This window comes from Brachycentrus maculatus, unplaced genomic scaffold, assembly GCF_059751285.1.
Source record: "Brachycentrus maculatus isolate JH-2025_06_01 unplaced genomic scaffold, ASM5975128v1 h1tg000144l, whole genome shotgun sequence".
Lineage (NCBI taxonomy): Eukaryota > Metazoa > Arthropoda > Insecta > Trichoptera > Brachycentridae > Brachycentrus > Brachycentrus maculatus.
Window position 1 is genome coordinate 2,617,550 of NW_028280897.1, and position 19,485 is coordinate 2,637,034.

The following is a 19,485-nucleotide window of genomic DNA, read 5'->3' on the forward strand; positions in this document are numbered from 1 at the left end:
GTTTTGTACCAAATTACTTGGTCAATAAAAATATAACTATTATACAAATATATTTTTTCCACGTATATTTTATTTGACCAGTGACCGGATTTCATCGCTACCGATATCATCAGACTGGATTGATGATGTTGGTAATGATGAAACTATTTATATTTTAAATGTATATCTATGTATTTAAAAAAAATTAAATAAGTGACAATTGTTACTGTAGACCCTAAAAATTAGTGTTTGATTTAAATATTTAAAATATAAATTTAAACATTACTTTTCTTTTATTTTTCTTCTAGAAGTTCGTTTTACAACAGACGCCATGGCCGCAAGAAGCTTCGACCCGCAGGGAGAGAGGCGGGAGTGACGTCACGGGAGTCCGCGAGCCATGCGCTCGCGGGTGTCTGCCTGCCAGGCCGGGGGCCCCCTGGCCGGTAGGCGGGCGCAGCCCCCGCGCAGGCGGGCCCTGCTCCTTGTGCTGCTGCTGCTGCGCCCGACGCAGCCCCTACACATAAGTAAGCCAAATTTATTCTCCATTCTTCAAACCCTCATCCACACCCGATGGTGCATAGGGCACTGCATCATCTTATCGTTAACACACGAAGGAAAGGTGATCAGCCCTCCGCTTCAGGTACCAGTTCAGGATAATATTGAAAATATTACCTTGGACTGTAATAGTGAAAAAATCACTTGCATACTCGCGAATAATAAATAATCTAGGTTGCCTGGCTCTTTTAAAGGTCATCACACTGATAGATAAGTCCGACGTAGAACTCCAGATTTGTTCCAGAAAAGCTGTCATTTAGTGCTTTTGTTACATAAACTCAATTTTTTTGTGTATTTTTGATATGAATAAATATTTAAATGACAATTTTTTTATTTATATTTTTTCAACATTTCTGTATTGTACAAGCAAAATTATAAAGCACCATTTTGTATGAGATGATTAAAAATATATTTATATTTTTTTTAGTACCTATGGTCTCTGAATTATGAAATGTCAGAAATAATAGCCAACACAATTACAAAATATTTTAAAATTCAATGATTTTATTTATTTTTGGATTTAATAAATTAGTATATTTTAGGATATTAATAATTATTTCAAAAGTTTTTTTTATATTCTATTTTATACAAAGTACAAATTAAAAACATCAATTTGGTATGAAATAATTAAAAAGATAATATTTTTTAGTATGGTCTCTGAATTATGAAATATAAAAAAAAACACTAACGCAATTGAAAAATATTTTTAAACTCAATGATTTAATTTATTTTTGGATATTAATAATTATTTAAATGACATGAAATAAATAAGTTATTTCAAGTTCTAGTATTTTTTTTTATTCTGTTTTATACTAGTAAAAATATGAAACACCTATTTCGTATGAAACGATTAAAAATAAAATATCAAATACTATTTAAGTTTCAAAAATATATGTTTAATTTGGTTTGGTTTATTTTTGGATATCATAATATCCAATCATTATTTCAATGATTAGTTATTTTAAGTTAAAGTTTTATAAAATAATAAAAATATAACATTTCTGTATTTTATGATCAAAAATATAAAACACCAATTTGGTATGAAATAATTGCTTTCAATTTTGTTTTAACAAATACTATTTTTTGTATGGCCCTTGAGCCGTGAAGTGTCAAAAATAATTGTGATTACAATTGAAAAATATTTATGATATTTATAGTAAAAAGTATTTTTAAATGTCTGAAAAATTCACAAAAAACCAATTTCGAACACAGAAAGCAATTATTTCATGAAAACATTATAAAGACATTATAATAAATAAATATGGGGTGGAAAATATCCTATCGTTTGAGACGATAAAGAAAAAAACAAAATATATAAACATTTTGATTTTTCAACATAGATAAAAAAAAACTATATGGAAGTCTGAGTATTAACAAGGCTTAGGACCTGTCTTAGGCTGCTATAAGTGACTCAATCCAAGTATTCTATCCATGATTGACAATCATACAATTTTTTTTGATAAATGATTTTTACCATTTAAATGTACTTTTTTCTTTTTATCTCAGTATAGACGAAGGAAAATTTGGAATTATTGGTATTTACAGAGCTTACGACCTGTCATGGGCTGGTTTGAATGATAACTTCATACACGTGTAATATTTACTATTCTATCCATGATTTACAACAACACTTCTCAAATTTTACTGTTGTATATAATATCTTTCGATTGACACGTTCCTTCACATACAAGTTCTTGGCACTTCATATAATTCACATGTCATTTCTGGTGTGAGTTCTCGACAGAATCCATGGTTTAATAAAAAGCATGGGTATCTGTTTAATAAAATCCACGGGTATCTGTTGAATAAAAGCGTACTCAAAAGTACGCTTTTTAAACAGATACCCTTATTTTAAAAGTATACAAAATCATCTTGCATGCATTTAAATATATTGTACATACATTCAATTATTTCACATACCGGGAGACACTGAAACATGATTTTCAATTTTTATGAATCTTATAATTTGACCAGTTTTTAATAATAAAGAAAGTTTTTAGTCTAGTTTTCACAACACTGTGTATGTGTACAAAGCCTTGTTCTCAAATCTGGATCTCTCTGCTTACAAGGTACTCAGATCACCCTTACGATAATTTGTCCAGTAATTTTCGTAATTAGTTTTTTTTACACACGTTGTGTGAAGAAAAAGTATTGTTGATAAATCTAGGTCTCTGCATTTAGAAAGCACCCAGATAACCTAATTATAATTTGACAATATATTTTAGTAATTAGTTTTTTTTTTATTACTTGTTTTCACAACACTGTGTGTGTGTACAAAGTCTTGTTTTCAAATCTGGGTCTCTCCACTTACAAGGCACCCAGTTCACCCTTACGGAGACACTCAGATTAAAATAGAATATCAGCATTAGAATGCAGATCCTACGCTGTTTTCTGCATACAAATGACAGGAAACTCGATAATAATACAATGACACTAGAAAATTAAAATCGATTTAATCCGTATACATTGCATTTCTCCCTTGGGGCAGTATGGCGGTAGATTGCACAGAATGAAATTGTCTTTTCAGTATATTTGTAGTGCTCTTTTGAATAAATAATATTCGAATAATTTTCCTTGGCTAATCTTATTATTCCGTATTAAATATGTGACTTGAATAGTGAAAAGATAATAGTTAGAAGCAGGAGCAAAGGAGGATCGAGGAAAACTTACCATGGTCAAGAATTTTGATATTTGAGTGTGGTTAGGTCAAGTGTCAGAATAATCGGCGTGTATGTAAAACGATGTATGATAGACGTTCGAATGGTGATGTGAATACAAGGCAGAAATAAGCATTATCGATAATATTAAGAAAGGTGTGTTGAGATATACAGATGTTCCAAAACTATTCATTAAAGAATATTAACTGATTTTAATTTTTTCAAATATTTTTTTGACATCTTATCAAAGATGAAGAAGAATATGGAAGTCTGGGCATTTACGGGGCTGGTTTAAGTGATCACTTTACAGACGTATAATACTCACAGATTTTACCCATTATTGACAACCACACTACTCAAATTCTTAGAAGCTCTATATATAAAAACCAATTTCGAAACGTTGTTCTTGAATAACTTCACCAGAGATATCTATTGGTGAGATGAAAATAAGGTTTTTATTGAGCAGAAACTCTTTTATTAGTATGTAAAACAAACTCCCTCTCTAAACACATGTCGCTCACTCCTTTCAAGAACGTCATAAATCAAAATACTTGATTTTTCAGGAGAACGATTTTAAAGTTTAAAAATATAACACAATGTATCAAAAATAAATATCAAACCACTTATTGAATTTTTTACTGTGCAACAGATCTTTTTAGGTAAAACCTGAAGGTTTTTTCTACATTTGAAATATATTAAAAATAAATATATGTATCTTCTTTATTAGAGAGGTAGAAACGTTATATTTGAAATTTTTTGTATATTTACCAGCTATTTTGTATTATTTAAATATGTTTTTTTGTACAACAAAAAAAAAGGTATTTTTTTTTAAAAGTGAGGTCCGAATCCAGGATTATAATCCCATACATGAGAAACTCCATAAAATATGTATTTTTTCATTCTTTTGGCTTTAAATTTGTAAATTTATTACCATTCCCAGAAATATGTAATTTTAGACGAAATTTGACCATACTCTGGAAGGGGAAACAGCTGACATAAAAAAATAATTATTAAAAGTCTCACAAATATGTTGACATTATTGTGGCGTTTTATTATTTCTGCCTACCTCTACGGATAGCGGCTTGATGGTCAAGTTATAAACGGAATGTAAATACGCGAATTTATCGTCCGACGTTATATTTCGCAAATTAAACAGGGAAAGATAATTTCAAGGGATTGTTGTTTTTTGGTTTGTTTGTTAATACAAACTCTTTGTTAAAAGTTTTTTTTACAACAACAATGCTGAATTATTCATCAGTTTCCAGAGTAAATTTGAAAAAGGGACGAATCCACATTATATTCGAAATGTTTTCTGTTTTACTCGAAATGATCGTATCATTTAGGGAGTCGATAAAGTATGATAAATTGTGTTTTTTAATCTACAAAAAAATTACACAAATAAAGAAAAAAAAGATAATTTCTTCAAAAGCGTATTATAATGATGTATGCGTGTCTGGTTGTGGTCCCGTGGTTGGTATCGCGGACTCTTAAATCAAAGTTTCACGGTTCGACCCACTCTACCGAAATTTGATACCTAAAAACTAAAAAAAAACTAAAAACCATCACGCTGCTTCCCCACAGGGGTAGGCAGAGAGAATAGAGCGCCGCACCACTCTGTCCTTGCAAACATTCTTCGCCTCTTCCACGTTCATGCATCTCCTCATACATCCTCATATATACCTAAAATTTATACCTATTTCTAATAATAAGCCGCTCAGGCTCACAGAAATAGAATGAAATTGAAAATTTTTTGTAAATAATAAAAACAACAAAAAACCTGTTTTTAAAATTTGAAAACCAAAAAAGGGTTTTTTCTATTAAATCCCTTATTATGTACATTAAATAAATATTGGGTTTATGTCCCTCCCCAAGCACAAGAGCTTAGTCTTATTCGAAAGGCACAGCATTATAAGAATGAAATATTTGTAAAAAGTTGTAGGTAATAAAAACAATGCAATATTTTACGAAAAATATTATATTTTAATTTTTTAACTAGACATTTCTATAAAACTTAATATTCTAGTCCGTGCCTCTCCAAAACTAAGCTTTAACGTCGTTTAAAAAACATCTATATTACTTAATTCAAGTTAACCAGGTATTTTTAAAGATGTTAAATACAACATCTTGAGTGTGTCCAAACACTTGTTCACAAATCTGAATTAACCAAAATTATAGGAGTTAGTTTGATAAAAAGCCTTTTTTCATCTCCCAATGTCTCTAGTAAGAGCAATGTTTCGAAATTGGTTCATATATGTATATAGAACTTCCAAGAATTTGAGTAGTGTAGTTGTCAATAATGAGTAGAATTGGTGAATTTTACAAAGGTGTAATATAACGAAATTTAAGGTAAAAATGTGAATGAAATTTAAAAGTAATTTGGTAATTCTTGAAAGAGGGGAATAACGGTATGGGTAATTGGGTCCATTATTCTTTTATATTAGATACATATTATTCGAGATTGAATAATAATTATTGCTGTAAGGGCTGTTGATTTCCCATGTGAAAAAAAATGTACTTGAGGAAGTTTCCTTCTTAAATTTAAACTTACACATTTTTCTCAAAATGGGAAGATATTTTACGAAAAAAATAAAAATCAAAGCCCATTACCTTTCGACAAAAACCACTTAGCGAACAAATTTTGGTGTTTTGGAGTTTCCATTAAGTAAGTTTTCTTCAAAGATTACTTTTTCACTCGTTACGTTAGCCTTCAGAAGGTCTTCTTTTTCAATTTAATGCAAGAAAACAGATGGTTCGCGCACATACCCTTGTAACTCAGTTATAATAACTTTGAATTAAAAATCTATTATTTTTAATACATAATTCATCAGAATTTTAGCAAAGTTAACAACGCTCAAAGTTTTACGCAGGTAAACAGTTTTTAAAAAAATCCAGTGGCGCGCATCAAAAGCTTTACAAGCTTGTACGAGTATGGTAATTCAATTCTCTGTATAATTTGAAAAATATCTTAATTACAGAAAAATTATGTGCGTAATATTCCTTATAAGTAATTCCGTGTAGTAGTTTGCATCAATTCCACGAACAATTTATTGCTGTTCAATTCAACAGATGGAGCTGCCATTATGGTAAAGATACCGTTTTTCAACAGCAAAAAACCTGGCTTATGTACATTCAACACGTACGTATTTGAATGCAACATTGTGACAAACATTTAAGCAATCGGTGAACAGCTTTAGAAGATTTGAGGGGCTTTGTCCTCCTCCAAAGTGTAGTTTGGAGTGATCACTTAACCAACCTATGACAGGTCATAATTCCAGTACATACCCAGAGTTCCACATTCTTCTTCATCCATGTTGAGATGTCAAAATAAACAGAGCCTTCTGCGCTTTCGAAATAGTGATAAATTTCCAGATATGCTGTAAATTCGCAGACTTCTATATTCTTCTTCATCCATGTTGATGAACAAATTTTTATTTTTTTAAAATTGATCCTAAAACCTTTGGGCTTTTGAAATAATGATGTTCTGTAAATGCCCTAACTTCCATATTCTTCATCATCTACATTCATTGTGATATCAAAAAAAATAATTAAAAATTGATCCTGAAACCTATGTGCTTTCGAAATACAGTGGAACCTCACATAACGAGTAATTCGCATAGCGAGCGATGTTTCACATAGCGAGTAACAGAGGAAGGGCAAGTCCCTTTTTCATGATATTCACTTGTGAACCGGGACTTTCGCGGCTTTGGAAGGAGGTTTACCGAGTGGACCCTTACTTCTGCTTGGAAAAAACTTTGGCCAGAGAGCGTTGTCAAATGTAATTTTGAAACAGAAACTGTGGAGTCTACACTCAACGTGATTGTGTTATTAGCCAATATCATGGGACTCGAGGTGGATAACAACGATATTGAAGAGCTTGTGAAAGAGTACAACCAAGAGCTGACCATCGAAGAGCTTTGAAAGCATGGGAAAATGTTGCATCGTACATTAAGAAGCATCACCATAATAAGGAGGTGGCTATTCGTGCTACAAATTTATTCAATGATAATGCTTCGACACATTTTCGCCAAAGTATCGGCAAAAATAAATGTCTTAAAACAGTATTATAGTTAAAAAGAGATGAATTATTTTTCAGAAATTCACTTTTTTACTAACTTTGAAAAAAAAATTAATTCCAAGTTTTTGCACTCCTTAACAATTTAAAAGTAATTTTATTTGAACCTAAAAAAAAACAAAATAAAATATTGAGTTTTCTTTTGGCCTGAAACTCATTATCGTATTTACATACATTTGTATGGATTTTTTTTTCGCTTAACGAGTAAGATGCTGGAACGAATTAAACTCGCTATGAGAGGTTCCACTGTAATAATAAATTTGCACACTTGTCCGAGTCATCCCGTACTTATTTCGGTGATCTCCTGATTGAAATACCTGCCGTGGACAATGCGTTTCCGAAACACCCGGGTAGGTACTTTTAGTTCTCGGCGCTGAGCACATCGGTCGTTTGTCACAGACGGTTACAGCTATACTTTTTAATTTCCCAAATACGATGTGACGATGATCGATTGCCGAAACTTTTGCAGTCAGTAAGCGCCATCCACCCCTCCCCCTCTCCTCAGTCCTCACCCCCCCCTGCGTCCGACCGGTCCCAGGCAAGTCATGGCGCGAAGGGTAGCTACCCCCTACATACTGATACATTCCACAGACTGTCGACAGAGAGTCAATACCGATCGATATATGAGTGAAGTCCTCTTGGTGCATTTGGATAACATTCCTACCAAATCCAACTATATTATACGCACTACATCAAACTCCCCTTCCTTTTTTTCTTCTTCTTTATCTTTTTTTAGTGGTTTTTTACCCCTATATAGTGAAAACTCCTCACTTACCGTGAACGTGAACTCCCCATTGACCGTAAGAAGTGATTTTTTTTAGGTTCTAGATATAGTTGATTTTACGTATACATATGTTATTTATGGTTAGCTATCGTGCTGGAGGTCCCGGGTTCGATTTCCAAGGGGGAGGGGTGGTTAAGTAAATACAAGTGATTTTTTCACTCTAATGTTTATTCAATATTACCCTGGACTGGTATCTAAAGCGAAAGGCTGATCACCTTTCCTTCATACGTCAACGATCAAGACAACACTGCGTTTATATGATGCAGTGCCCTATGCACTACTGGGGTACGGATAAGGATTTAATTTTTATTTAACTTAATATAACCCTGGAAGCGTAGGAGTGATCGCCTTGCCTTCTATAATTAACGATCCAGATAACACTGCGTCAATACGATGCAGTGCGTAGTACATTATTGGGTGGGAATAAAAATTAGAATAAGAAAAAGAAGATTTTAAGCTTTTCATTTGTTGAATATTTTATCATTTCAGGATTATAAAATGGTTTTGTGGTGGTAGCCCGAAACTTTGTATAAAACAACACTTTCCTTATCATTGATCGTTGAATAATACCACTTTTAAAAAATGTGTATTTTATACAATGTAATTGATGAATGATAAGGAGAGTGTTATATCACCATACCACAAAGTTAACATTGATTTAAAATATAAAATATTTATATTTTATAAAAGAGCTATTCAAAATTAGATAAATGGAAGAGAGTAGATTAGAAATATTTTCTTATTATATATAAACTATTTTCCTTTATTATAATTTTGTAAATGATAGGTAAGTTTTTACTGTACGTATTATTATTAGTATTTTAAAATGTGTCCTCGGCACGGAAAAAACCATTTGGGCATATTATTGCGATTTGTAATTATGTGTTTTGAAATTTGTAATTATGACAAAAAATACAGGATGATTTAAAATAATAAATTAACTAACAATCATTATAATGTTAACGAATGCCTAGTAATAGGTTTTGTCTAGTGAGGTGTCAAAATTTATATATTTTTTGAAAACAATGGAAACATTAAAATATATCCTTAGATAGTTATACCGTTACAATGCATGGAGATGAGAAGATTTGAAATAGATCGTATCATTCGGCCATGTCATACATCAAAGCATGACTCATGATATATTTATCACAAATCAAATAATTTTATAAAAAAATGTTAAATTTGCCCGCAAGATGGGAAAACCCCGAAAGCACACATTATTAACTATGATAACAAATAAATTAATAACTCAGAATCATTCTGGTATAGTGTCCTTAGTAGCATTTGGTGGGGAAAACAGACATATCTCTCACTCTTTCACCAACGTCATAAATCAAAAATCGTCAATTTTCAGTTGAGTATGTTTTCGGAATACCCAGAAAATGTACTATATCCCAGCAAAAGCGGCATATTTTAAACTTAATATTTACCCGCTACAGGGCAGAATGTGTTGTTTTTGCATTTTGAAGAAAAGGTTTTGTTTGATAATTTTTTATAATACTAAATATTTTTCAAATGGACACCTTCAGGTTTTACCTAAAAAGATCTGTTGCACAGTAAAAAGTTCAATAAGTGGCTTGATATTCATTTTTCATTAAATTTTTAAACTTTAAAAACGATCTCCTGCAAAATCAAGTTTTTTGATATATGACGTTGTTGAAAGGAGTGAGCGATATATATAAGAGAAAGAATAATAATTACATTTGGTCGAGTGCCAATGATTGGTCGGTTGTCAATAATTGATCGCGCTACCCTATGCCGTGTTTTTCTACATCGGTCGTCCCGAGCGTAAATCGTATTCCCAATGCAAATTTTAGATAAATATGCCAATTGTGATACTTTATTGGTTGTATACATTCATCTACCCATAATGAGTACCAAATGTATTCATGAATATGTAATATGTTACGTGAATGGAGGCACGCCGGGTGCCATATACGGTGGAACCCCTCATAACAAGCATTTCCAGAATATTACTTGCCAAGCGAAAAAAAAAATTGTTTTGACTAGCGCGGAAATATTCCAATTGTGAATGTGATGTGACGTCATCACAAGATGTCCCTCATTTAGTGTGGGTATGTCCAAATAAAAAAAAAATTATTGGAAAAAGAATGTGCAAAAGAAGGTGCACAATTAACAAAAATTGATGAGGCAATAATCAGTTTTAGTGGTGTCATATTTAGAAAATATTACGAGACGAATAAGACAAATAAATCAGCTATGTGACAAATCTTGATTGATATAAGATATTGAATCCATTACTCCGCTACCGTTCCAGAGCTCCCAAGTTCGATTCCCAGGGGGGTCAAATAAATAGTAGTGATTTTTTCACACTAATATTAATTCAATATGACCGTAGACTGGTACCTGAAAAGGAGGGCTAATCACCTTTCCTTCATGTGTTAACGTTCAAGATTACACTGCGTTTATATGATGCAGTGCCCTATGCACCATAAGGGTGCAGATAAGGGTTTAAATTATTTTTTTTATTTTTTAATTAATATTTTTTTATAAAATCCTGGAGCTGAAGTCCTGGCTCACAATTAAATGTCGCGAAAAAGGGACTTGGCCTTTCTCTCTTACTTGCTATACGAAATGTCGCTCGTTAAGGGAGCGACTTTTTCACATTTTTGTATGCTCGTTATAAGAGGTTCCACCGTACGCGTACGTATATGGAAGGCCCCCAACAAAACGAGTGGAGTCGAGTTCCAGTTTTCATGTATCAGATATCATTTCCAATTAAGTTTTATCATAACACGGCGACGGAGCTCCATATTTACTTCTCGATCTATAAAACATACCTAATGCTAGATACCTCCATACAAATGTGCATACCAACACACGCAATACGAGTGTATCTCCGGTTTTGTATTATATTTAGGAAGCTGATTGGATCCCGCTGTACACAACGCTGAGCAGACAAATTGAATTCTTGTATCTATCTAAAAGCAATTTATATATGAATATATGTAAACCCATATATCTTGTTTTTATCGTCAAATAATTAAGCGAATAATTAAATACCTAATAAACCTCGAAAATACATTCTAGAACACTCTCCTTATCCTTAGTGTAATACCACTTAAAAACACTAATTCATGACAACTGGTCTCGGAACAACCATTCATAGTTGACATATCGAAAGATATATACCACAAGTAGTGATTAGTCATATTTTATTATTTTGTTTTTACCTTAGTTTTTTTTATATTATCCCATTTGTTATATTTTCTCATTTGTTCATTTTAAATATGCTTCTCACCCTATGTTTTTCCATTTATTTCTTTTAAATATGCTTCTTATGCCTATTTATTACTCATGTTTATTGTTTTTATATTTTGCCATGTATTAGTATTAGTTTTGGTTATTAAAAAAATTGTTACTTTATTATATGTGTTCCATCTTGTTTACCTTAATCCTATGTCCCAAAATGAGATATGGAAATTACTCATATTATATATGTATATAAGACTTATGTACATATGTTTTTAAAAAAAATAGTAGTTTACATTTAACCCAATGTTGGAATATTAAATTCAAAACCGATAGTCACTAAGTAGTGTTTTTATTTGTGTTAAAGTGATCACTTAAACCAGCCTATGACGGTCGTCAGCCCCGTAAATGCCCAGACTTTCATATTCTTCTTCATCTTTGATGAGATGACAAAAAATAACTTGTTATTTTAACAAAATCAGTCTACACTATTAGCATCATACTTTAGCCACCACAAACCCATTGTTTATTTCTTAGAATAATAATCAATGAAAATTTATAAAATAATAAAATTTATTAAATTTATTCATAAATAAAATAAATCATTTAATGAAGAGACGTTTTCGCCAAATAAATTCTGCAAAAAGAGCAATAAAAAAATCAACAGTTTTTAGAACAAAAAAGTTTTATTTAATTATTCTTCTTCTTCTAACCCTTGATCGCGCCCAGTTGTGCATAGAGCACTGCATCATATTGACGCAGTGTTATCTTGATCGTTACTTACACGAAGGTAAGGTGATAAATCTTGTGCTTCAGGGACCAGTCCACTGTGAAATTAAATAATTACAAGAGTGTAAAATTAGTAATATTTGTTTTCATCCCTCCTGGGAATCGAACCCCAGACCTCCAGCACGGCAGCTACGGTAGCTAAACACTACGGAGGCGGATAATTATTTTTTTCTACCAGCACATTTTTTCGACTTTATCCAAAGAGCTGGCATGCTCAAAATAAATGGAGTATTTGAAATTCCTTGTATGAAAAAAAAACCTTGTACAAACGCGAAATAAAACTAATTTGATTACTACACACAATATTAAACGTCTCCAACCCCCACCTCTTCACATTTTGTATACGAAGCAAATTTTTATGAAAAATAATTTTATAAAGATAATACGATCAGTTTTACCCTGAACATAAGTATAAGAGTGAAAAAAATATTCTATTTATTTTGATATTTCCACCCCTCTCCCTGGGAATCAGACCCGTAATCTCCAGTATGTCCTGACCACTTTCAAGCATTTGAAAACTTGAAGAGTAGATACTTCTAGAACAAAATCTCGACTTGGAACCTCCGAGATGAAGACTCTCCGATCCATAACCGGTAACACGTTATGAGACCGAGTAAGAAATACCGACATCAGGAGCATGTGTAGGACGGAGGATATCATGAGGTGGGGACGACAACGAATGCGATACTGGAATGATCATGTAAACAGAATGTCAGATGACAGACTTATACGTATCGCCCTTCAAGGAATTCCTGAAGGACGCAGACCTCCAGACAGACATCCAAAAAGGTGGAAAGACAGCTGGGAGTCAACATCCCAAGAAAAGACCCTTAGGATCTCGAAAAATAAGAAGAAGGAGAAGAAAAAGAAGATAACTATACTATACTAATACTAATAACTATACTATACTAATACTATACTAATACTTCCAACATTCTTCTTTCTTCAATCATTCGATTCACATGCCCAAACTATCTCAACACGTTTTTCTAAATATTATCGAAAAAGCTTATTTAAGTCGAACAAATGGTATTCTTCATATATTTATTTATTTAAACATCATGTACAGAAAATAAATATGTACATTGGCGGGCTTATTGCTAGAAAACAACATCTTCCAACCGACCAAAAACAGACTAGTGATATTGATCAATACGTTTGATACCATATATAGCTGTTTGCAGTCAGAGGGTAGATGGTACTTGAACATTTAAAAAAATATAAATTACAAATAAACAGAAAAAAAAACATAAATTACGAATAGATTTATATTATCCACTGACACTTCGTGATGGAATTGCATTTTTAATTTATTATTAGATTAAAACCAATATTTTTAGCTTTTCCACTTTTTTATTTGACCAGCGACCGGGTTTCGTCGTTACCGACATCATCAGACCAGTCTGATGATGTCGGTAACGACGAAACCCGGTCGCTGGTCAAATAAAAAAGTGGAAAAGCTAAAAATATTGGTTTTAATCTAATAATAAATTATAAATTACGAAAGTTGATAATAAAGAGGGCAAACGAAAAGGGGATTCTAGGGTAGGAGGTAGAGGGAAAAACTAAGGGAGGAGGTTTGATGGACAGTTAGGATTCTAACGAGAAATATATATATTTTAGACTTTCTCAAAAGTTATTAGAGAAGGTGCATTTTTTACAAGGAGAGGTAATTCGTTCCATAGTCTAGCCGCTTGGACACAAAGGGATTATTGAAAAATGTTGTGTTATGGCGAGGAATAGAAAGTGTTATTTTTTGGGAAAAACGAAGTGATAGAAGTGATCTGAGAGGTATATACAAATTTTGGCCAGATATTTAGGTGTATTAGGGCTGTGAAGAATGTTATAAAGTAGCGTGAGAGATTGAAGATTTATGCGCTGGTTGAAGTGAAGGCATTTTAATTCCGTGTGAGAAGGTGAAACATGGTAATATTTATATTAACCTCCATTGAAACATGTTTCATACATTTTTACTGCATTCAGTCTATTTTCTTCCTTATTATGCCAACATTATGTTTCACTGAGTTGAAACCAGGACTCCTTAATAATTCACCTTGCAATGACTCAATTTGTATTTATTGTAGAATAATGTACTGAAAAATGTAATTACTTTCATGTTCAGAAAATTATTTTATGAGACGTTTTCTAATGTACTGCTTCATTAAGTCAGATGAAAGTATCTGAATACACTAGTACTACAGAGGGTTAACTATATGTTAATTGCGGTGTCAACTTGCAAGAGAAAAATAATTATGCAAGTAAAATTGTCGGAAATAACATTATCGCGGGAAAGCGAACATGATTCAAGCGTTTCTTTACTGCAAAAATGTGTTTTTCAGCAAAAATGAGAAAATAACGTAACAAATGTCTTTACAAACACTCTCCGCCTCTTCCGCATTCATCCATCGCTTCATACGATTCCGCCAACTATTCCGCCCTGACCTGACCGATTTCAAGTAATTGAACAAGTTGATTAAGCCATGTTTTCCATGGTCTTTCTCTGCAACTAATTTCACATTTAAACAAATTTGTGAGGCGAATGTATTTGGTAATAGAAGCTCGGGGAAGACCGAAGAAAATTTGGCATGTTTAGGCATGTCAAATTCTTGAAAGCGGCTGGGTCAGGAATCGTTTAAAATTCGCTCGCGTACGTTAGTACAAATTTATATTATTATTTAATGAAAACAGCGAAAAGTGTAAAATCCACTCGCGTACGGTAGTAAAACATAATATTTTAATTTTATGAAAACAGCTAAAAGTATAAAATCCACTCGGGTATGGTAGTACCAATTTAAATTTTTATTTATAACATTTTGAGTATTTCCAGATACTTGTTCACAAATCTGGATTGTCTCCAATTAGTAGTAATTTTTCACATTATTTTTTTGGCATCTCAACATAGATGAAGAAGAATATGGAAGTCTGGACATTTACATGGCTTGAGAAATATATTTTTATTTTATGAAAACAGCTAAAAGTATAAAATCCACTCGCGTACGGTAGTATAAATCTATATTTTTTATTCAGGCTGCAGTTTGGATTTTCCCGTAAATAATTCGCTCTGGCAATTCGCCCTTCCCGCCTTCCCGCCTTCCAGCGTCGATATGACGCGAATTCTCGCTGCCCTGTTGCCGGGTTTGACATGCCTTAGAAGCGGCAAAATCAAGCAACTCCATCAATTATTGCAAACAATCTCGCTGAGATTCCGCGCCGAGGGCCATAACACTGCGAGACTGTGCTGCCGAATTAGGGTTGCCACTTCTCCGACACTAGAAAAACATATTTATTGGAAAAGTGTATTCAAATATCCAATTTCCAATCCTGAAATAACAAAAAAATGCAAAAAGAGCAATAAAAAATATCAACTATTTCTAGAACAAAATAAGTTTTTTAATTTATTCCTCTTCTTTTTCTAACCCTTAACCGCACCCAGTTGTGCATAGGGCATTGCATCACATTGACGCAGCGTTATCTTGGTCGTTACTTACACGAAGGCAAGGTGATGAATATTGTGCTTCAGGGACCAATCCAGGGTAAAATTAAATAATAAAGTATGTGAAAGTTTTTTTTTGCATTTTTGGACTCAGTAAAATCTGCTTGGTCCAAAAATGCAACAAAACACGTTTTTAAAAAAAATCTCCCTTACTGTGTTTTAAGTTTGGACAGCCGTGCAGGCAGTTGGTAGAATTTCATTTAAAAATTGTTGTATAATATTTCTAAAATAAAACACGGTTATTGGATTGAAATCTACTTGTATTTCCATATATATGATAATATGTGACAAGTTTCGTCTTATTAAGACATTATCAAACACAGACTAAAAATATTTACTAAATGTCCCTACATATAATACTAACAATAATTGCTATTATTAAATATTATCATGTCTAGGGGTACAATACTGGTGGGTATTTAAGTAAAATTCAATTCAATAAAGTAGAAATATAATTGGTCGAATAAAGTAAAGTTGAGTTTTATCTATAAATTTGAATATTTTATGTTGGTTTTCATTTTTTTATTTATGCTTTAATTTACAACATTTTGAGTGTGTCAAAGAATATGGAAGTCTGGGTATTTACGGGGTTGACGACCGTCGTAGGCTGGTTTAAGTGATAATATGTTTTATTAAAAAATAATATGTTTTAATTGGTTTTACTATTAACCACTTATTAAAATCTATTGTAACACATGTTTGGATGCGTTCCGCATCATTTATCGCTGGAATGCGTTTGGCGTGTGGCAGCCCTGCGTGTAGTGTACCTGTCTATGGATACGGGCACCGAGTACCGCCCCAGTCCATACCCATAGCCAGGGACCGACCCTCGCATACAGAACCTTAATCATAATTCATGAGCTCAGCTCCGTGCTACAACAATTATTATGGCTCTACGGATTGCACAGCCTCGGCTCTCCAGCTCGGATAAACCTTATATAATATTATAAGGCCCTAGTAGACTTAGGACTCGCCCCGAACCCACCGGGAGAAACGCTTTAATATTGTAATCTAACTTTCCAGCCGGCGGAATCGACAATACTACTTAAAATTGTAATTATTGAACGTCGCGCAACACAATGAATTGAACCCATATCGTTAACCATTCTCGCTTATTTACCGATCTCACACGGCGCCCAGATGTTGAAATTCACTATTTAATTTACCAAGTTTCATATGGCACAAAGAGACGTGGAGAATGGAGGTACTTTACCATTTCCTTAAAATGGCGTATAAATTAATGGCTTGTTGCCGAATTCACGAATTTCAGCTGTCATGAAAGTTATACACAACCACAGTATTTTTTTTTAACGATTGAAACAATTGATAGATGATTTCGTTTATTAGAAAGGTTTTCTAGGGATGAAAATATGTTTTCTAAGGTAAATGATAATGAAAGCAGAGTGAATGCTGGGAACAGACTGAATTTTGAACCATGCCTTCGAATCATGTTATCTTTCTGTACCATTATTTTTTGTTTGGTATTCCTTCAGAGGAAGATTCATACCGAATACCTGGTTCACAATATGCCAGGTTCTCTACGTCATATGTGCCCATACCATCTCAATCGCCTTGTTTCTGCCTTTTTATTATACATATACATATATATATATATATATATATATATATATATATATATATATATATATATATATATATATATATATATATATATATATATATATATATATATATATATATATATATGTATATATATATGTAAATATATGTATATATATGTAAATATATGTATATATATATGTATATATATATATATATATATATATATATATATATATATATATATATATGTGTAAATATATGTATATATATATACATATATATATATATATATGAATAAATATATATATATATATATATATATATATATATATATATATACAAGGAAGAAAAAAGGGCGATGCGTGGTGGGAGATGATGTCAAAGAAATAGTGAAAGAGAAGAAGAATGCGTGGTTAAAGTGTTTGGCTCATTAGTTAGTTAGTTTTTTTATACATAAATATATATTTACAACATTTTGAGTGTGTCCAAATACTTGTTCACAAAATCTGGATTATCTCCAATTACAGGAGTTATTTTCATATTATTTTTTGACATCTCATCAAAGATGAAGAAGAATATGGAAGTCTGGGCATTTACGGGGCTTACGACCGTCATAGGCTGGTTTAAGTGATCACTTTACACACGTGTAACATTAATATAAGAGTTTCTGCTTAATAAAAAGCTTCTTTACATCTCACCAATAGATGTCTCTAGTGAAGTTCTAGTGATTCATGAACAAGGTTTCTAAATTGGTTCATATATATAGAACTTCCAAGAATTTGAGTAGTGTGGTTGTCAATAATGGGTAGAATTGGTGAATGTTACACGTGTGTAAAGTGATCACTTAAACCAGCCTATGACGGTCGTAAGCCCCGTAAATGCCCAGACTTCCATATTCTTCTTCATCTTTGATGAGATGTCAAAAAATAATATAAATATATAAATTATCGCATCAACCGATTGTTTGTTCATAATTACCTTATATTAAAATTAATATATTATATATAATGATTTCTAACAAAGTTTAGATGAAACAAGATATCATTGTTTTCTCCTTTACGAAATCGCTCAATTGCGAATTCAATTTATTGAAATGAAAATATTAAGAAAACATATTCTTTGCAATACCTGCCAATATCAGTTTGTTATCTGTCGTGTTTTCATTTTGACGAAATACATACAAAAGACTATTCCTTTATATTTTAAAGGGCTGACATTCAATATCGACGTAATGTATCGGTACTCTAAAAAATAGCGTATTGTATATATTTATTAAAATGGTTTTAAAATAATAAAATTCTATCAACGTTACAACTCCAATTTCAAATATCTAACAAGGGGTTTTAAAAAAGCCAATAATTTTGAGTGGTGATTTCAACATCAAATTCAATAGGATTTTTTTAATGAAAAAATTAAGTAAAATTTGAATACTAACAAAGGTCAGTCTACAATCAGATCAGGCATTACCGTCGACAAACCATGTTCTCTCGTAATTTAATATTAAAGTCTGGGTACTTACTGAGCTAGCGGCCTGTCATAAACTGGTTTAAGTGATCACCTTGTATCATTTACCATTCTACCCATGATTTATAACCACACTACTCAAATTTTGGAAGTTGTATATATCCTTTGATGGACATCTTTTATGTGTTTAGAAAATAATGTTAAATGTATATATATATATATATATATATATATATATATATATATATATATATATATATATATATATATATATATATATATATATATATATATATATATATATATTGCCCAAGATTACATGGGCCATTATTCGATTTAAACACCATAGTCACACGGCCTAAATGAGGGGATCACTTGGGCTAACTGATCTACTGATTCCACATCATTTGTCTGGATCTTACCGCCCTCCGTTTTCATAGCCGTATAGGAGAAAAGGTATAAGCAGGTATTGAGTTAGCGGCATTCGGTTTTCTCCAGATCACCTCTGATTCTAGACAGCCTTCATACTGTCGAATGCGGTGCTTGCAAGTCCCAAAAGCTTTCGAAGTACATAGTGAAGTAAGCGTTTAAAATCCTCGACGAGCTGGTTTCCTGGCATAACGGCTCATTGATTCAATATTTAATGTGATAAAAGCCGAGGTAAATTATTGGCTGGCACTGAATTATTAATTGTTCTCATCTCGAGGAAGTCTTTATTCAATTATTTACCGAACGAAGCTTAAGGAAAATCTTTATATCGAGCCAAGCACAAGGAGTGTGTTGCACAGCAAATTTCAGAGTATTTTATCAGCGAACAAGTTGAAAATTAATTATTCTATAATTACATTTGTTCCCGAAAGTTTATCGGTAGTAATGAATTATTAAATTAATTGGTTGCCAGGTTTTTGCTTAT

The 19,485-nt window shown here is 32.2% G+C and overlaps 1 protein-coding gene across 1 annotated transcript in view; it reads left to right on the forward strand.

Moving 5' to 3' along the window:
* The first annotated feature begins 376 nt into the window (after positions 1 to 376).
* The window catches only part of LOC148308910 (discoidin domain-containing receptor tyrosine kinase B-like), a 30,273-nt gene continuing 11,164 nt past the window's right edge, over positions 377 to 19,485 (forward strand). Inside the window, exon 1 of the mRNA XM_088260955.1 lies at positions 377 to 503. Within this exon, the coding sequence (XP_088117081.1) occupies positions 377 to 503 (127 nt within the window). The remainder of the gene's footprint in view (positions 504 to 19,485) is intronic.